The sequence below is a fragment of the Somniosus microcephalus genome, chromosome 22, assembly GCF_052327205.1.
Source record: "Somniosus microcephalus isolate GS21.2 chromosome 22, FLI_Smic_1.0, whole genome shotgun sequence".
Lineage (NCBI taxonomy): Eukaryota > Metazoa > Chordata > Chondrichthyes > Squaliformes > Somniosidae > Somniosus > Somniosus microcephalus.
In genome coordinates, this window is record NC_141008.1 from 34452911 (window position 1) to 34473966 (window position 21056).

The following is a 21056-nucleotide window of genomic DNA, read 5'->3' on the forward strand; positions in this document are numbered from 1 at the left end:
TGAAAATATAAAATTACAATTTAATTAGGGCATGTGTAAGATGAGAGAAGGAAAAAGAAAAGTCTTGACTCGGTACTTGACTAGAAAGAAGTGAATTATAATGATATAAAAAGATTTTGCAATTTGCTGATGACACCAAATTGAGAGGTATGGTAAACTGTGACAAGGATTATGAAAGACCGCAGGAGTTTGGAACACACTGAGCTATTGAACCACACTTATCACAAAAGCGTACGCAGATAATCACTATAGAAAAGATGTCACTCATTGCATCAGTAACCTTGACCACTGAATGCCAGCCCTGGAGCACTCACCCTTGGAAGCTTTATAAGCAAATGAAGTTAGCCCTTCTAATGACAACCAACTTATTTTATCATTGCAAGTAATCCAAGTAATACAATTATCTCAATAAAGCTATCAGATATAGAACTGTGAGAGTGAACAAGGTAAAATGGTAATGGTAGTGGCCTTGTAGGATACAAGGCAATGTGAGTGGCACTGTAGGAAATAGGTACGGTGAGTGGCACTATAGGAGAAAGGCTAATTCAAGTTGGGTGAAGTAAAAAAAAAAGTAAATAGAAATGTAGTAGTGGTAGGGGACAGTATAGTTAGGGGGATAGATACTGTTCTCTGCAGCTGAGAGCGTGAATCCCGAAGGCTCTGTTGCCTGCCAAGGTTAAGGACATCTCCTCTGGGCTGGAGAGGAACTTGGAGTGGGAGGGGAAGGATCCAGTTGTCGTGGTCCACGTAGGTACCAATGACATACGTAGAACAGAGAAAGAAGTTCTGCTGAGGGAGTATGAGCAGCTAGGGGCTAAATTAAAAAGCAGAACCACAAAGGTAATAATCTCTGGAATACTACCTGCGCCACGAGCAAATTTGCATTGGGTAAATAAGATCAGAGAGATGAACGCGTGGCTCAAAGACTGGTGTGGGAGAAATGGGTTTGAATCACGGGGCACTGGCACCAGTACTGGGGTAAGAGGGAGCTGTTCCATTGGGATGGGCTTCACTTGAACCATGCTGGGACTAGTGTCCTGGCAAATCGAGTAGCTAGAGCTGTAGAGAGGGCTTTAAACTAAATAGTGGGGGGGGGGTTCAGGTGAGCAGGAATTTAAAAATTCAAAGAGAAAGGAGAAGGCAATAGAGCAGGGTAGCGATGGGGGTAATGGTAACCAGAGTATGACAGGAAGGGACAGAACCCATAAAAATAAGAGTGCATCAGAAAGTGGGGTCAAAGCACAGAAAAATAGTAAAAAGACAAAATTAAAAGCTCTTTATCTGAATGCATACAGCATTCGTAACAAGATAGATGAGTTGACGGCACAGATATAAATGGTTATGATCTGATAGCCATTACAGAGACGTGGCTGCAAGGTGACCAAGGCTGGGAACTGAATATTCAGGGGTATTTGACATTTTGGAAGGGCAGACAGAAAGGAAAAGGAGGTGGGGTAGCTCTGTTAATAAAGGTTGAGATCAGTGCAGTAGTGAGAAATTATATTGGCTCAGAAGAGCAAGATGTAGAATCAGTTTGGGTGGAGATAAGAAATAATAAAGGAAAGAAGTCACTGGTGGGAGTAGTCTATAGGCCCCCTAACAGCAGCTACACTGTTGGACAGAGTATAAATCAAGAAATAATGGAGGCTTGTAAGAAAGGTACAGCAATAATCATGGGCAATTTTAATCTTCATACTGATTGGACAAATCAAATTGGCCAAGGTAGCCTCGAGGAAGAGTTCATAGAGTGTATCTGGGATAGTTTCCTGGAACAATACGTTGTGGAACCAACCAGGGAGCAGGCTATCTTAGAGCTGGCACTGTGTAATGAGACAGGATTAATAAATGATCTCATAGTAAAGGATCCTCTAGGAAAGAGTAACTGAATTTCAAATTCAATTGAAGGGTGAGAAAGTTGGGTCTCAAGCCAGTGTCCTGATCGTAAATAAAGGCAATTACAAAGGTATGAAGGCAGAGTTGGCTAAAGTGGACTGGGAAAATAGATTAAAGGGTAAGACGGTTGATAAGCAATGGCAGACATTTAAGGAGATATTTCATAACTCTCAACAAAAATATATTCCAGTGAGAAGGAAAGACTTTAAGAGAAGGGAGGGCCATCTGTGGCTAACTAAGGAAGTAAAGGATGGTATCAAATTGAAAACAAAGGCATACAATGTTGCCAAGATTAGTGAGAGGCCAGAGGATTGGGAAATTTTTAAAAACCAGCAAAGGACAACTAAAAAAATAAGAGAGAGAAATGGATTAGGAGAGTAAACTAGCAAGAAATATAAAAACAGATAGTAAGAGCTTCTACGAATATATAAAAAGGAAGAGAGTAGCAAAAGTAAATGTTGGTCCCTTAGAGGATGGGACTGGGGAATTAATAATGGGGAACAGGGAAATGGCAGAGACTTTGAACAAATATTTTGCATCAGTCTCCACGGTAGAATACACTAAAGCCATTCCAATAATACACAATCAAGGGGCTATAGGGAGGGAGGGACTTAAAACAATCACTATCACTAAAGAAAAAGTACTCGGTAAAAAATTGGGACTAAAGGCTGACAAGTCCCCTGGACCTGATGGCCTGCATCCTAGGGTCCTAAAAGAAGTGGCTGCAGAGATAGTGGATGCATTGGATGCAATCTACCAAAATTTCCTGGATTCTGGAGAGGTCCCAGCGGATTGGAAAACCACAAATGTAATGCCCCTATTTAAGAAGGGAGGGAGACAGAAAGCAGGAAACTATAGACCAGTTAGCCTAACATCTGTCATTGGGAAAATGCTGGAGTCCATTATTAAGGAAGCAGTAGCAGGACATTTAGAAAATCATATTACAGTCAAGCAGAGTCAGCATGGTTTTATGAAAGGGAAATCATGTTTGACAAATTTGCTGGAGTTCTTTGAGGATGTAACGGGCAGGGTGGATAAAGGGGAAACCAGTGGATGTGGTGTATTTGGATTTTCAGAAGGCATTCGATAAGGTGCCACATAAAAGGTTACTGCACAAGGTAAGAGCTCACGGAGTTGAGGGTAATATATTAGCATGGATAGAGGATTGGTTAACTAACAGAAAAGAGAGTCGGGATAAATGGGTAATTTTCCGGCTGGCAAACAGTAACTATCTATATTAATGACTTGGATGAAGGGACCGAGTGTAACATAGCCAAATTTGCTGATGATACAAAGATAAGTGGGAAAGCAAGTTCTGAAGAGGACACAAAGGGGTCGATTTTCATTAAGCTGTCGGGAAGGAGGCGGGACTACAACTTTCGGGTTTTAGTCCCGCCTACATCGACGTCCGGCCAATCCACACGATCTTCCCTTGATTGACCTTGTTGAGCCCGCCCAGCGGGCTCAGCAGGCCAATTAAGGGCCACCCGGCAACAGGTGACGTCACAGACTGAAATTTCATCTGTCAAGACAGCTGTTTGAAGCTGTCAAACACTGACAGTCTGACTTCTAACCTGAGTCCTTCTACACAGACTCAGTTAGAACTCACACCGGCAATGAAAGCTGAAGGCTGTCACTTTTGACAGCTCGCAGCCATTTTTCTTTCAGTGCCGGCTGAGTGATGGACTCCCGACGCCTACAGGAAGAAAGGCTGTTAAGGTAAGTACAGGTAATTTAAACTTCTTTACACACTTTAGACACACCAAACACACTTACCTCTGCACTCATGCACCCATCACTCAAATGAACACCGACATCGCGACCCCTCCAAGTCCTTCAACCCGGCGGCCCACCTGCTCTAACCTGGTGTGGTTTGGAGCCATCGGGAATCCCACACGACACCCCTCAAAATAGGGATTAGGCTAAAAACTGCCTGTTAACTACCTGTTAACAGGCAGTTAATTGGCACTAATCCCTTCCTGCCTCGGGTCGGCGGGTCCCAGTGCGGGGCGGGTACCCGCCTCCTCTGAAACTTACGTGGAGGCGGGTTTTGGGCGGGATGGTGTCGGGACCCCCGAATTCGGGATTTTTGCCCTCCGCCTGCCTACAAGCCTGCCTCACGGCACACTGAAAATCTAGGCCAAAGAATCTGCAAAGGGATCTAGACAGGCTAAGTGAGTGGGCAAACATTTGGCAGATGGAAGTATAATGTGGGAAAGTGTGAGGTTATCCACAAATTATTATTTAAATGGAGAGAGATTACAAAATGCTGCAGTACAGAGGGACCTGGGGGTCCTTGTGCATGAAACACAAAAAGTTAGCATGCAGGTACAGCAAGTGATCAGGAAGGCAAATGGAATGTTGTTGGCCTTTATTGCAAGGGGGTTGGAGTATAAAAGCAGGGAAGTCCTGCTACAACTGTACAGGGTATTGGTGAGACCACACCTAGAGTACTGCGTACAGTTTTGGTCTCCTTATTTAAGGAGGGATATACTTGCACTGGAGGCAGTTTAGAAAAGGTACACGAGGTTGATTCCTGAGATGAAGGGGTTGACTTATGAAGAAAGGTTGAGCAGATTGTGCCTATACTCATTGGAATTTAGAAGAATGAGAGGTGATCTTATTGAAACATATGATACTGAGGGGCTCGACAAGGTAGATGCAGAGACGATGTTTCCCCTCATGGGGGAATCTAGAACTAGGAGGCATAGTTTCAGAATAAGTGGTCACCCATTTAAAACTGAGATGAGGAGGAATTTCTTCTCTCAGAGGGTTGTAAATCTGTGGAATTCTCTGCCCCAGACAGCTGTGGAGGGGCTGGGTCATTGAATATATTTAAGGTGGAGATAGACAGATTTTTGAACAATAAGGGAGTGATGGGTTATGGTGAGCAGGCAGAGAAATGGAGCTGAGTCCAAGATCAGATCAGCCATGATCTCATTAAATGGCGGAGCAGGTTCAAGGGGCCAAATGGCCTACTCCTGCTCCTATTTCTTGGCCTAGAAATTCGGTGGGCTGCGCCACCAGTTAGCGCCTAAAGAGGGCACTCAGTGGCTTTAGCGCCACTGGCCGCGCCTCCCGCGATATTTAGCTGGGGCGCTAATGGCGGCGTTAGCCTGTTGCGCTGCGCCGCCACCGATGACGTCATCGGTGTGCGCAGCGCCCCGATCGCGATATTTGGCAGCGACCGCCTCTGTAGCGCCGTTCACAAATGGCGCCCGGTTCACGGGGCCTTCCTGTGGCGGCAGTAGCGCAAATTAAGGTGGAGGTGCGGGGCGGCCGTTTTTTCCGGCGTCCGCCTGCCAGCAGCTCCGTCCCCGGCCTCCTGATCGCCCCCCGTGGCACTGCCGGCTGTTTTCCGAGAGCCCGGCACTTCTCCTCGGTGTCAGGCTCTTTTGCCGGCACTCGCGATCTCTGATCGCACTGGTGCAGGCCCCTCCCCCTTAAGAATGGGAGGAAGGCCTGCAGTACCACAGCGCGCCGTGCCACAGCGTGTGGCGCTGTGGCACGTTGCGCTGCGATATTCAGTTTCAGCGCCCTAAGAGGGACGCGGAGCGCCTCGAGCCTCGCCCCGTCTCCCTCTTGGGGCGCTCAAGCTGAATTTCCGGCGGTCGCTACTGCTCCAAACGCTGCGCTAAATCCGGCGCCCAGGCGAGCTTGGCGCCCCGTTTGCGGCTCCACCCAATTTCTCCCCCCTTATGTTCTTATATTCTAATGTAAGTGAGACTATAGAGAGTGGTTAATGTGAGTGGCCCTCTAGAGAATAGTTACTTTTAATGGCATGATAGGGAGTGAGTACTGAGTAGTAATCTAGGGGTATGGGTAGTGTGTGTGTGTGGCACAATAGGGGAACAGTTAATGTCAGGATTATGACAGCTTCAGGCTTGCCCACCTCATGAAATGCTTTGTAGAAGCAGCACTGTTATATATAATTTGAATGTATTGCTTTACATAATTTAACACTGGGATCTAATTGAAGTATATAAAATATTAAATGGTACTGATATGGTAAATGGAGGTTTTCACTTCAATATACAGAGAGAACGTGGGACCAGAGAACATAAATGGAATTAATTGAGAAGTAAATTTAAAATGGATATTCAGAAAAAATCTTTTTACCCAAAGAGTAAGAAATGTTTGGACTAATCCACCAAGCAAGATAAGAGAGGCAGAAACATTGGGGTTATTTAAAATACAATTACACTCCATGATGGGAGACTTAATGTACCAGAAGAATGGACTTTAATGTTAGTTAAAGTGAAATGGGCTTCAATAGGCTGAATGACCATTCCTTACCCCTAACGTTTCTTTTGTAGGTATGTCGGATTTCAGTGCCAAGAGGAGCTACCAGTGTAAAAGAGACTAACGCTACACAAGATTCTGGTGGGGGAGTGGGGGGTGGAATCTAGAAATTCCCACCTTGTTCTTTAGGAAGTACATTTCCTGTGAACTGAACAAGGAAGTGCTATGGTTACAATTTCCTCATCTCACTCACAACCAGGACAAATGGGCAATGTGTAAAAACTGTAGGGGGAAACACCAGGAAAACTACAATGGTCTGATCAGGCTCAAATCACCAACATGCCAGGAAATGTTAAATAAATCTTCCTCCATCTCTCTGGTGCCATAAGTCAGTGAGAAGTGCTGCCACATTCACAGAACATCCTTCACCTCAACACTGCAAGCCCTCAGTAGAACTCCCACAGTAATGTCAGGACAAGATCAAGTGGAACTTATCAAGTTTCTGTGCCTGAGCTTGGATTGTAGCTCTGCTTCTCATAGGAGTTTGTGCGAGAGAACATGCAATATCTCATGTGGTCACTGTTACACATGTTTTGGAAGGTTTGGCTCTCTCTCCCTTGGTTACCTTTTTCCACTGGTGATTCCACTCCATTCAGGATCTGGGGCTGGCTGCGGGAGAGCAATCCAGGTGTATCTGTGTTCACAAGGGTGTTGGTTAGCAGGTCGATATTTCCTGCTTGCAGGCGGAAGTGCTCCAGTTCCTGGGAGAGAAGGCTGAATTGCGTGCTCTGACTCCGACATTTCTCTTCCAGATCCCGCACCTTTGCCTGGTGGAAAAGAGGAGAATGACTCTGTTCCGGCAGCACCAACTGCACTCATTGTATGGTAACTACAACACAGGAATCACCAGTCTAATCTTGTACTGCGTCACTATAATCAGAAACATAGGCTTTGTGTCACTTAGTCCTTAGTACTGCTGGTATGGTGGGTGATACTTTACAGAGATATGCATATAGTGTAGTCACTGTTGTAATGTAGGCAAACACAACAGCCAATTTGCGCACAGTAATATCTCATGAACAGCAGTGATATAAATGACCAGATCATCTGTTTTAGTGACATTGGCTGAGGGATGAATGTTGACCAGGACACAGGGAGCACTTCCCTGCTCTTCTTCGAAATAGTGCAACAGGATCTTTTACGTCCATCTGGGAGGGCAGATTAACGTCTGCTGAACGTATTATCAAAGGATGGCACTTCCGACAGTGCAGCACTCCCTGAGTATCAGATTATGTGTTCAGGTTCATGGTTCTCTAACTCAGAAGTGAGTGTGCTATCACTGAGCCATGAGTGATGGTTAAAAGCATGATTTTTTTTTTGGTGGCTGGTTTTCTTGTGACATGGAGATAGTAATTTGTTTTTTAGGTTTTCAATGTATTTTGATCAGCAGCAAAGCAACTATCACTTCTGCAGCCACAATGCCCCTCTGCCCTACACTCAAAACTCCAGCTCTGCTCCCCCTCCTACCCTGTACCCAGAAATCCAGCACTGTTGCCCCTCCAACCCCTGCCCTGTAACCATCTTGCTTCTTGTCTTGGACTTGGCAAAGGATGGCAACCTTCACTGCTGCTTATATTCTAATTGGGCATTTCCTTGTAATTGGTTAATGCCCATTCCTCACTGTTCTCCCATTATTAGTCACATTTTCCATGGCTGACCAGGGCTATTATTGCAGTGAAGAAACTGTTACAACTAGCACATTTTAAACTAGCTACTGAAATAAAAAGGGAAAAGAGTAAAGTGTGCAATATGAAATCTCTAAAGCTGGAAATCTGAAATAAAAACAGAATGCTGCAAATACAACATTTAAAAGAGAAATGACCGCTTCGCGCTGTGCATGTAAATCCCTTATTCTGATGAAAAGTTCCACGCCTGTAATGTAGATGCTGACAGAAATGTATAATCCATCCTATAATATTCTGCACTGATTGGAAGGAAAAAATCTCTAAATTCACCAAATACAGTAACTACATGGAGTATTTTCTTCTATGAACTTTGATTGAAATGTTGTGTCAAAGCAGATTCTTCTGATACATGCTCCGATCCCTGTCTGACTGAGATGCGCTCCGATCCCCATGTGACTGACATCACTTTGATCCCTCTAGTACTGATCTATGCTCCGATCCCCATGTTACTGATATAAGCTCTGATCCCTGTATTACTGACGCCACTCTGATCCCTCATTTACTGATTCATGCTCCGATCCTGATGTTACTGACACACACTCTGAACCCCATGTGATTGACATGCTGCTGCTGTAATAGTCAGTTTACGCAGACAACAGCCTGGAGAGGCGAAGGGAGAAATGTAATTTAAAATCAAACAACACAGGCCTGTTATTTCAGTGAGTTTAGTTACAAGATACTGTCTTGTTCAGACTGTTTGAGTTGGCGCCGCTCTATTTACTGTTCGTACAGCCCCTATTATATAGAATGGTACATTCACAGCTCTCACCAAAGACCTTCATTTTTGGAAGGTATAATACTGCAATCCCTTACTTCCAGCAGGGAGTGCGAGTCAGACAGTGCTACAGCACTGTAGCATTGATTCTCTATATGAGCACAGTACCCAATGGGAGCATGGGATCGCAGAATCACCTCTCTGGTGCCGAATCACCTCTCTGGTGCCGCATACACATACAATTAATTACAAGTGCAGCTGGTGCAGTCATTGTTGTTACATAGACAAGCAGAAGCCATGTTGCACACAAGCCACCATAAAAAGCAATAGATAAGGACTAGTTAATCTGGTTTTGACAGTGTTGGTTAAGAAAAGTATTTTGGCCAGGGCACTGAAAGGACTCCATCTGTTTTGAATCGTGCCAAGGCATCTTTTACATCCACCTCAATCATAACAAGCTGATGGGCCCCTGGTTGAATGAATCTTCTGAAATACAGTGCCACTGACAATGCTGCACTCCCTCAGTGCTTTTTTATTATTCATTCATGGGATGTGGGCGTCGCTGGCAAGGCCAGAATTTATTGCCAATCCCTAATTGCCCTTGAGAAGGTGGTGGTGAGCTGCCTTCTTCAATCGCTGCAGTCCATGTGGTGAAGGTACTCCCACAGTGCTGTTAGGTAGAGAGCTCCAGGATTTTGACCCAGTGATGATACAGGAACAGCGAAATATTTCCAAGTCAGGACGGTGTGTGTCCTGGAGGGGAACTTGGAGGTGGTGGTGTTCCCATGCGCCTGCTGCCCTTGTCCTTCTAGGTGGTAGAGGTTGCGGGTTTGGGAAGAAACCTTAGTGAGTTGCTGCAGTACATCTTGTAGATGGTACACACTGAAGACCGCGCTGGTGGTGGAGGGAGTGAATGTTTAAGGTGGTAAATGGGGTGCCAATCAAGCGGGCTGCTTTGTTCTGGATGGTGTCCAGCTTCTTGAGTGTTGTTGGAGCTGCACTCATCCAGGCAAGTGGAGAGTATTCCATCACACTCCTGACTTGTGCCTTGTAAATGGTGGAAAGGCTTTGGGGAATCAGGAGGTGAGTCACTCGCCACAGAATACACAGCCTCTGACCCACTCTTGTAGCCACAGTATTTATGTGGCTGGTCCAGTATAGTTTCTGGTCAATGGTGACCCCCCAGGATGTTGATGGTGGGGGATTCGACGATGGGAATGCTACTGAATGTGATGGGGAGGTGGTTAGATTTTTTTTTTTTTTTACTGGAGATGGTCATTGTCTGCCACTTGTATGGCGTGAATGTTACTCGCCATTTATCAGCCCAAGGCTGAATGTTTTTTTTCCACATTTGGACCAAGGCTGTAATGAAGTCTGGCGCCGAGTGGTCCTGGCAGAACCCAAACTGACCATTGGTAAGCAGGTTATTGGTGAGTAAGTACCACTTGATCCCTTCCATCACTTCGCAGATGATTGAATTGCACTGCCTAGTGTCAGTCTAGATTATGCACTTAAGTGCTGGAGTGATGCTCAAACCCACAACCTTCTGATTCAGAGGCAAGCATTCTACCAAATGACCCAAGCTGACAACTAGCTATAGAGACTGCAGTAATACTACTAAACCAATCATCCATCATCAGTGCTGAGACACTTGAAGATTTGTGCCTCAATATAGCGTGGAGCCACCCTACTTTCAACAAGTCTGCCAGCGATATCAGTAGCAGAGAGACGCAAACTGCTTTTAATACAGGCAACATCAGGAAGCACATCAATGTAAGAAGACACCTTTTGTTTTGTTGGCTTCTACAGCCATTTATGCAGATTTTTGCACTGAGATGATTATTGTTTAACAGGAAAAGGCTATCATTGGGAAGGGAAGGGAAATGACTTACATTCATTAAAGAGACTAAACTACAGTCCTGCTCTAATGTATTAAAGGTACAAAAATGAAAACCACACAGAGCCTCTCAAACACTGATAAACCAAAGAGATTTACATAATACAGGTTATGTAAACTGTATACTGTTTCTCATTTTGTAAGTGCAGTGATGAAAATTGGAAGGGATACATTCAGATAAGCAAGATGCTCCCATTTATTACAAGGATTTATTACATGGAAAGCTGCACAGAGGATTCCTCAAACACACACACAGGTCTACATGCTAAAGAGACAGGGACAGATGTGGTGCTGTGTACCTGCATGCAGTCCAAGGTATTCTATTAACAGGAGAAACAGAAAATGGAACACCATTAAATAGAAGCATGCTTCAAACCATTAGAGAACCTCAATCCAATAAAGTGCACACATCATTCAATACAGAAATATACCAGCTCCCGCTGTAAAACTAGGCAGATCAACTCCTACAATTTAACAGAGATCAATGATCAGTGTTACATAGGAAGATAAAATCTAGCTCTGTTCAGTCAGATATTTTCAGCTCTAATGCATGTTTAAAAGGAGAAGGCAGGTGTTAAAGAATTTCCATAACACAGTCTCCTACTGCAGCTTTCTTTAATAAGATATAGCTACCCAGTGATCATTAGCAGCTCACTGTCACCACAGCTTGCTTTCACACACTTGCTGTTGCTTACATTTCACAGATTTAGACAGGTCTATGTGCACCGAGTGAATGCCAGATAGCTATTAATACACAGAAAGTTCCTCAGTAAACTCTGTTTCTAGAATCCAGTAAAGAACTTATATTTTAGCCATATTTTAGCCAGATGTAATCAGTAGTGTGATATCAGCTGGTGACAGGAGACCACAAATAATCTCTGCACTGCCATCAGTTTGTGAAAACACTTGGTATGATTAATACTTTTTCTGTATATATGAAATGATAAAATGGTAGTTAGGGGCAGAAGTTGCAACCAAACCCACACCTTTACATATATGGGCTGAAAACACAAATAAACGGCACGGAAGTGCGTATCTATAGATATTACTAACACGCTTGTGAATTGTGAGCTCCACCAGGGTCACAATCACTGGCTGAAATCCTTCATGCTGCTTGCCTGCATCCCATATAGTGTAACAACAGGCAAATCACATTAACTTTGCTCATCCTCACAAGCTAAGTGAGAGGCTAAATATCTGTACATAGTCTAGAGAATAAATAGCCAAACACACTGAGGAGCAGCTGACACTGAATGGCTGGGTACAGACTGGCTCAAGAGTGTCTATTGACACCGCTGTGTCAGCCAATGAGTAGGCGGCGGGACGGGACTTACGGCAGGGCTCACGGCAAACAGTCTATTTTACAGCAAACATAGTCTATTTACTCAGCAAACTGCAAACAGAATCTACTTAAATGGTGCACTACAGCAAACAAGTCTACAGAGTCTATTTAAAAAGAATCCCTACCAACTACAGCAAACAAAATTCATGGCCGAAACTACAGTAATGTCTCCCAATAAAAGCAGGGTTATTTCTCCAGCAAAATGCAGTGAGTGGAAGATAGTTACATAGTACAAATTATGCACGTAAAATTAATCCCAGTCACTCACAGCAGTGCAGCCTCCAGACTAGACTGACAGGGGAATTCACCAATCATCTCCATTCTAGGCTGGAATAGTGATGTCACTATATGCAACTGCTGGATATAGATAGGCTTGGGAGCACTGGGCACCGAGTAGATTGGGAACTAAATAGATCAGGGTGTGCTATCAGGGTTCTGTCTATAGGTACATAATATGGAATCTGGAAGCTGTCTGTAGCTACAAGGTATCCTGTCTGGAACCTGTCTGGGTTGTCTGTAAGTACAGGATGTGCTGTCAGGAAGCTGTGTGTGGGGTGTCTGTGGGTACAGCGTGTGCTGTCAGGAAGCTGTGTCTGGGGTGTCTGTGGGTACAGGGTGTGCTGTCAGGAAGCTGTGTCTGGGGTGTCTGTGGGTACAGGGTGTGCTGTCAGGAAGCTGTGTCTGGGGTGTCTGTGGGTACAGGGTGTGCTGTCAGGAAGCTGTGTCTGGGGTGTCTGTAGGTACAGGGTGTGCTGTCAGGAAGCTGTGTCTGGGGTGTCTGTAGGTACAGGGTGTACTGTCAGGAAGCTGTGTCTGTGGTGTCTGTGGGTACAGGGTGTACTGTCAGGAAGCTGTGTCTGGGGTGTCTGTATGTACAGGGTCTGCTGTCAGGAAGCTGTGTCTGGGGTGTCTGTAGGTACAGCGTGTGCTGTCAGGAAGCTGTGTGGTGTCTGTAGGTACAGCGTGTGCTGTCAGGAAGCTGTGTGGTGTCTGTAGGTACAGCGTGTGCTGTCAGGAAGCTGTGTCTGGGGTGTCTGTGGGTACAGCGTGTGCTGTCAGGAAGCTGTGTGTGGGGTGTCTGTAGGTACAGTGTGTACTGTCAGGAAGCTGTGTCTCTGGGTACAGGGTGTACTGTCAGGAAGCTGTGTCTGTGGGTACAGGGTGTACTGTCAGGAAGCTGTGTCTGTGGTGTCTGTGGGTACAGGGTGTGGTGTCAAGAAGCTGTGTCTGGGGTGTCTGTGGGTACAGGGTGTGGTGTCAGGAAGCTGTGTCTGGGGTATCTGTGGGTACAGGGTGTGGTGTCAGGAAGCTGTGTCTGGGGTGTCTGTGGGTACAGGGTGTGGTGTCAGGAAGCTGTGTCTGTGGTGTCTGTGGGTACAGGGTGTGGTGTCAGGAAGCTGTGTCTGGGGTGTCTGTGGGTACAGGGTGTGGTGTCAGGAAGCTGTGTCTGTGGTGTCTGTGGGTACAGGGTGTGGTGTCAGGAAGCTGTGTCTGGGGTATCTGTGGGTACAGGGTGTACTGTCAGGAAGCTGTGTCTGGGGTATCTGTGGGTACAGGGTGTACTGTCAGGAAGCTGTGTGTGGTTGCTGTAGGTATAGGGTTAATGTCTGGGCTCTGACACCTGTATTTATGCTGCTGATGGAAGGAAAACTTTTGAGGGGAGATTTTCCTGGGTGCACCGAATATGCATCAATTGAACTGTTTCCTTTACATGTGTTGGTCCAGACTGCCCGATTTTCCAACATTCACTGTGCCTGGGCAATCCAGTGCACCTGAACACAGAACCTGGAATATCTCCTTTCTTTTAAAGAGCATTTTCACACAACATATGGGACCTTACACCCACAACTACACTTTCTTATATTTGGAGTGAGAATGCTCGAGACTCAAACCAAATTCCACAGAAGGTATCCCATCTAATTTACTGTTGGAAGCCCTGACTTTCAGCACCAGACTTGTGATGTCTCACATTGGCAGTGTCTGGTTGCTATCAGTTGCTGTGGGTGTTCTGCCTGCAAACATTGTGAGATCATTTATAAAGGATCCCTGGCAGAGTTATCAGTCTCTCCTGGTACCCAGTACAATGACAAAACCATTGAAGAGATGAGTAAAAGAGCTGAGAGTTTAAGTACTGGAGCATGCTCAAGCACCTAAGTGCAGATTTCACTTTCCAATGCCAGGTTTAAAGGAAGGCTGAGGATTCAGGTTGGAATGTGTTTGTTAACATTGATAACAGAAGATGTAGTTATTCTCTTACCTCCAGTAACTGGACCACACCCTCATGTTCCTTCTTTGCTTCAAACTGAGCCTTGATTGAAAGAACAAAACAGATTAATTGAGCCTCTGCACAATGACTGCTGCCTGCACCAGGAGGAAGGTTAGACTGTGGGATTGTCTGTCAAAAACTATTGTTGAAGCAGAGTCTATAAATGCTTAAAAACGGAATTAGATAATTACTTGGAAAAAAAAGGAATATTAAACTGTACGGAGAGCATGCAGGAGACTGAGATTAGGCTACGTGGCTCATTTGGGGACGCAGACCTGATTGGCCAAATGGTCAGTTTCTGTGTTGAAACATGCTGTGATCCTAGACCCCTTTATTACAGGGGAAAGATAACCAAAGCTGCACATCCTTGAAGCCAACACCAATCTCACAAAGAGTGACCACAGATGAAGAATTCTGGCATTTGCAATATTTGAAATAAAGCACACATACAACCCAACATTTCAACATGAAGGGCTTTATTACAGAAGGATGTGTTGGCTGTCAGATGTGGAGACTCCATCTCACTATTCAGTGAGTGCGCTAAGTGACTAGCGCGACTGGCCTTCTCTCAGTTCAAGCAGGGCAATGTCTACTGATTCTGAACTTTCTAGTCTTTCTGCTATGGGGTTGGCTGTAAGTGGCTAGGACTGTTCTGGACTCTAATACTGAGAGGACTAAGTTGTTTGTGTTTCAAGCCTATTCAATGTTGTTTATAATCACTGAGGCTGCTGGAGGGGTACAACTGTCCAATATAGTGGTAAGTCAGGATAATTGACCAGCCTAGCTTCCTTACCAACTCAGTTTTTATTAAAATGCCAGACCTGCCTCCTGCACTTGGTACACTATGAATAGATATTCCAAGTTTATGAAACTTCCCCCCCAGAAACTTGCTATGAAACATTAGTTTGCCAAATGTTGCTGTCATTAGAAGCCTTTGGGAAGGAGCTTCATCATCTTTGTGCTGCTGCTTCTCAGTTCACTTGTATGAGGTGCCCCACTGCTACCAAATGGTTCAAGTGGAGCACCATGAGTTTCAATTATTGGGGAGCCACACTGAGCTGCAGAGCGGTAAAGCAGCATTTAAGTGACTGAGCTGTATGCAGAGAGACAGAGCCCACACTCAGTAATGTGCATCACAGAGAGACACCCAACAGCAACCTGACTTAGTCAAGCTTCATATATGTGAATAGGTTGTGAGCTGTAGCAGAATTAATCCAGCTCCACCTCCTATAAAAATCCAGCTTTAAAAGTGTAACCTGTAACAAATTAAATCCTGTACGTACTTTTAACAGGCACATGAAAGAGGTAGCTTTTAAAATTTGAATGTACTTTTACAAGCTCCTTGATAATTCAACGAGTTTATTTAATGAGTAACTGACAGAGATCAGAAAGGTCCAGGTTTCATCCTTGGTCAGTGCTGCACAAAGGAAGAGCTACAAATGGCTCAGGTTGTCGAGGTTCTTTTTCTTAACTGCTATTTAGTGACATCTGTGTGAACACCAGCTGAGGAAAGGATTAGGCTCGGCTGTGATGTCTCCACAATCAAATAGTCTGCTGATATTCATGGTTGATGTTTACACAAGAATAATAGTCACAGGCGAAGTGCCGGACAACAGCTGGTTTTTGTGGATTGCAACAACCCAGTAAGAAGTCTGTGTCTTAAGCAGAGGAAAAGAGATAAAAAGATAGATTCTTACTACCTGTTGCAGTCGTTCCACCTCATGCTGCTTGGCCTTAAGAATTGTCAGCGCTTCTTCATGTTCCAACTCCAGCTGGTGCCTGCGCTCTGCCACCTCTCGCATATGCTGCACAGAGAAACATTAATTACTACACATAGACCTCCTCCTCACAGTACCAAGTACAGCCTTCTGAAATTATACTGCCCAGTAACCGGATACAGCTCTGCAGAAGACATAGGGTTCCCTGTACTGGGACAGTCTGCAGCAACATGTGGTTCCCTGTAATGGGACAGCCTTTTGAAAACATGAGATTCTCTGTGTTAAGACAGCCTGCTAAAAAACAGACTGGCCCGTACCGAGGCTATGCTGGAAATACATTGCCCCCTATCAGTGCTCTGCTGGAAATACATCGCCCCCTATCAGTGCTCTGCTGGAAATACATCGCCCCCTATCAGTGCTCTGCTGGAAATACATCGCCCCCTATCAGTGCTCTGCTGGAAATACATCGCCCCCTATCAGTGCTCTGCTGGAAATACATCGCCCCCCTATCAGTGCTCTGCTGGAAATACATCGCCCCCTATCAGTGCTCTGCTGGAAATATATCGCCCCCTATCAGTGCTCTGCTGGAAATACATCGGCCCCTATCAGTGCTCTGCTGGAAACACACAGCCCCAAACCATGGCTCTGTTGGAACATGCACTAGTGCCCTGTTGGAAAATGCTGCTCCTATTTGCACCCCAAAAACTCGAGGTAGCCTGGGAACACGTGCTCATACTTCTTCCTTTTTGCAGGGAAGGAACAGACCTCTTCCCCCAAGAGCTCAGCAGGCACTAAAACTCAATGTTTAGGGAACCCTTGCAATATGCTGTGAGCTATCCAAGTTTGTAATCTCCCACTGCGATGTGTATTTATTACTGTAATGTTCTATGAGTTACCTGAGCGCAACAATGTCTCACTCGCACTGGGATGTATATTTACTTTTTTCTATAAGGTGCTACCAGTGATCTCACCTTCAGGACCTGCTCTAGGTTCTCCAGCTTGGCTTGGAGTCGCTGATTCTCCTTCAGGGCTGAATCTCGTTCTGCTGTCACCACCGAGAGCCTCCCTCTCAGGTCATTGTTGTGAGCTTTAACCTGCAGCAAACACAGGCACTTCAGCAGTCAGAAAAGGCCAAGAGAAACACAGTCACCAATTGTCAGACCTCATTACTGTATAAAAGGGCATGAATTTGTCGGCAAATTCAAATTAATCCTCTGCTTGCTTTGTAAATGATGCAGACACCTTCTGAACACAGCAGTGACAGGCTTGAGACCTGGACCAGTTGGAGGCATAAATATGGTAATAGAATTTTATACCTAAATTCCAGGCCCATGGAAAATACATGAAGTGATGTCACCCATCCATTCCTCGCCTCCCTTCCACACAGTGGCTTATCTCTGACCTATCTCTTTGGTAGCTGCACAGGGATTAGCTGAATAAATACAACAAAAAAATAAGGAGTTCTCATGATGCCTCCATGGAGCCATGTAGTCTGTTCTCAGTTACCTCAGTAGAGTGGTAATGGGGTTGCTCGCTGGCCTCATTGACCATGGGGAAGTAGTTTCTATTTCCAATCACTATCTTGTGTCTCTTGCAGCAAAGTCCAAGTGTCGGCCATGGCTCAGTGGGTAGCACTCTTGCCTCTGAGTCAGAAGGTTGTGGGTTCAAGTCCCACTCCAGGGACTTCAGCACAAAAATCTAGGTTAACACTCTAGTACTGAGGGAGCGTTGCACTGTTGGAGGTGCCGTCTTTCGGATGAGACGTTAAACCGTGGCTCCATCTGCTCTCCCAGGTGAAAAAGATCCCATGGAAATATTTCAAAGAAGAGCAGGGGAGTTTGGTTATCCCTGGTGTCCTGGCCAATATTTATCCCCCAATCAACATAACAAAGGGGGGCACAGAACAGAATGGGGCGAGGGGACACAGTACAGACTGGGGCGAGGGGGCACAGTACAGACTGGGGCGAGGGGAGGACAGTGCAGAATGGGGGAAGATGAGCAGCATGAATGCGATTATAAAGATTTTAAACCCATTTTCGAATTTGTGTGTTGACTATTAAATGAGAAACATAGGAGTAGGCCATTCGGCCCCTCGAGCCTGCTCCGCCATTCAATGAGATCATGGCTGATCATCCAAATTCAGTACCCTGTCCCTGCCTTCTCCCCATATCCCTTGATCCCTTTAGCCTTAAGAAATATATCCAACTCTTTCTTGAATATATTTAACGAATTGGCCGCCACTGCCTTCTGTGGTAGAGAATTCCACAGGTTCACCTCTCTCTGGGTGAAGAAATTCCTCCTCATTTCAGTCCTAAATGGCATACCCCTTATCCTTAGACTATGACCCCTGGTTCTGGACTCCCCAGCCATCGGGAACATCCTTCCTGCATCTAGTCTGTCCAATCCTGTCAGAATTTTATAAGTTTCAATGAGATCCCCTCTCATTCTTCTAAACTCCAGCGAGTACAAGCCCAATCGACCCAATCTCTCCTCATACGTCATTCCTGCCATCCTAGGTATCAGTCTGGTGAATCTTCGCTGCACTCCCTCCATGGCAAGAACATCCTTCCTCAGATAAGGCGACCAAAACTGCACACAATACTCAAGGTGTGGTCTCACCAAGGCCCTGTACAACTGCAGCAAGACATCCTTGTTCTTGTACTCGAACCCACTCGCTACGAAGGCCAACATACCATTTGTCTTCTTAACCGCCTGCTGTACCTGCATGCTTACCTTCAGCGACTGGTGCACAAGGACACCCAGGTCTCGTTGCACTTCCCCTTCTCCCAATCTATTGCCATTCAGATAATAATCCGCCTTCCTGTTTTTGCCACCAAAGTGGATAACCTAGCATTTATCCACATTATACTGCATCTGCCATGCTTCTGCCCAATCACCCAACCTGTCCAAATCATACTGGAGTTTCTCGGCATCCTCCTCACAGCACACACGCCCACCCAGCTTTGTGTCATCTGCAAACTTGGAGATATTACATCAAGTTCCCTCGTCTAGATCATTAATATATATTGTGAATAGCTAGGGTCCTAGGACCGATCCCTGCGGTACCCCACTAGTCACTGCCTGCCACTCGGAAAAAGAGCCATTTATTCCAACTCTTTGCTTCCTGTCTGTCAACCAGTTCTTTATCCAAGTCAGTACCTTGCCCCCAATCCCATGTGCCTTAACTTTACATGCTAATCTCTTATGCGGGACCTTATCGAAAGCCTTCTGAAAGTCCAAATACACCACATCCACTGGTTCTCCTTTATCTATTCTACCAGTTACATCCTCAAAAAATTCCAGTAGATTAGTCAAGCACGATTTACCTTTTGTAAATCCATGTTGACTTTGTCCGATCCTGTCGCTGTTTTCCAAGTGCTCTGCTATTACATCTTTTATAATGGATTCTAGCATTTTCCTCACGACCGATGTCAGGCTAACCGGTCTATAATTCCCCGTTTTCTCTCTACCACCCTTTTTGTATAGTGGGGTAACATTAGCTACCCTCCAATCTATAGGAACTGTTCCAGAGTCTATCGAATTTTGGAAGATGACCAGCAATGCATCTACTATTTCTAGGGCCACTTCCTTAAGTACTCTGGGATGTAGATTATCAGGCCCTGGAGATTTATAAGAAATCAAATCCTTCCTGAACCATGTCATTAAGGGAATAATAGTGGGTAATGAAGGTCTGGCTGTTTGTGACACATGCATTGGAAAGGCAGTCTCAGTGCACTGAGGAGAGATGAAGCCAAGCATTACCTTTTCAGTCTCCTGTGCCTGTTGGCTGAGTCGAATGGTCTCTTCAGTTAGCCGAGCATTCTCACTCCAGACTTGTTTCAGCTCATTCTCCTGTAAGTAAAAGCACATGCATTCTCACCTGGACAGGGCAGAGCATAACATTTTCGGCTGTACTGCAACATTTCAGTGTGTATCCCTCCACTGACCCTCAGTGGCTGCACATGTTCCAGCAGATGGCATTAACCCTTTCCTACCCTTCTATTCAAAAAACAACTTACTGAAATTAGAGTACACGAGCCTTGTACTCAACAGGAATAACAGACAGATAATCTTTGCTGCAGATAGAGCCTATGATTACATCACTAGAGCACAATAACCTCAATACAAAGAACAAAAGAACAGGGGTTGGCAGCAGTGTTGCTGGACATCAGGATGGTGGTGTTCCAATACACCTCGCCTCAGAGCGACAATATACCTCGCCTCAGAGCGACAATGCACCTCGCCTCAGGGCGACAATACACCGGGCCTCAGAGCGACAATACACCTCGCCTCAGAGCGACAATACACCAGGCCTCAGAGCGACAATACACCGGGCTTCAGAGCGACATTACACTTCGCCTCAGAGCGACGATACACCTCGCCTCAGAGCGACGATACACCTCGCAACAATACACCGGGCCTCAGAGCAACAGTACACCGGGCCTCAGAGCCACAGTACACCTCGCCTCAGAGCCACAGTACACCTCGCCTCAGAGCGACAGTACACCTCGCCTCAGAGCGACAGGACACCTCGCCTCAGAGCGACAGGACACCTCGCCTCAGAGCGACAGTACACCTCGCCTCAGAGCGACAGTACACCTCGCCTCAGAGCGACAATACACCGGGCCTCAGAGCGACAATACACCTCGCCTCAGAGCAACAATACACCGGGCCTCAGACCAAAAATACACCTCGTCTCAGAGCAACAATACACCTCGCCTCACAGCAACACTACACCAGGCCTCAGAGCAAAAATACACCTCGTCTCAGACCGAAAATACACCAGGCCTCAGAGCAACAATACACCTCGCCTCAGAGCAACAATACACCTCGCCTCAGAGCAACAATACACCTCGCCTCAGAGCAACAATACGCCTCGCCTCAGAGCAACAATACGCCTCGCCTCAGAGCAACAATACGCCTCGCCTCAGAGCAACAATACGCCTCGCCTCAGAGCAACAATACGCCTCGCCTCAGAGCAACAATACGCCTCGCCTCAGAGCAACAATACGCCTCGCCTCAGAGCAACAATACGCCTCGCCTCAGAGCAACAATACGCCTCGCCTCAGAGCAACAATACGCCTCGCCTCAGAGCAACAATACGCCTCGCCTCAGAGCAACAATACGCCTCGCCTCAGAGCAACAATACGCCTCGCCTCAGAGCAACAATACGCCTCGCCTCAGAGCAATACGCCTCGCCTCAGAGCAACAATACGCCTCGCCTCAGAGCAACAATAC

At 45.8% G+C, this 21056-nt stretch overlaps 1 protein-coding gene across 12 annotated transcripts in view; it reads right to left on the reverse strand.

Moving 5' to 3' along the window:
* Nucleotides 1–21056, reverse strand: part of tspoap1 (TSPO associated protein 1) — a 333678-nt gene that overhangs the window by 85380 nt on the left and 227242 nt on the right. For 10 of the 12 annotated variants that reach the window (XM_085964438.1, XM_085964437.1, XM_085964445.1 and 7 more), the window contains 6 exons: nucleotides 19581–19670; nucleotides 16790–16912; nucleotides 15801–15905; nucleotides 14092–14142; nucleotides 10792–10812; nucleotides 6761–6962 (listed from right to left, as the gene is read on the reverse strand). In XM_085964438.1, coding sequence (XP_085820564.1) covers nucleotides 6761–6962; nucleotides 10792–10812; nucleotides 14092–14142; nucleotides 15801–15905; nucleotides 16790–16912; nucleotides 19581–19670 — 592 coding nt within the window. The remainder of the gene's footprint in view (nucleotides 1–6760; nucleotides 6963–10791; nucleotides 10813–14091; nucleotides 14143–15800; nucleotides 15906–16789; nucleotides 16913–19580; nucleotides 19671–21056) is intronic. The other 2 variants (XM_085964436.1, XM_085964440.1) reach the window with 1 other exon arrangement.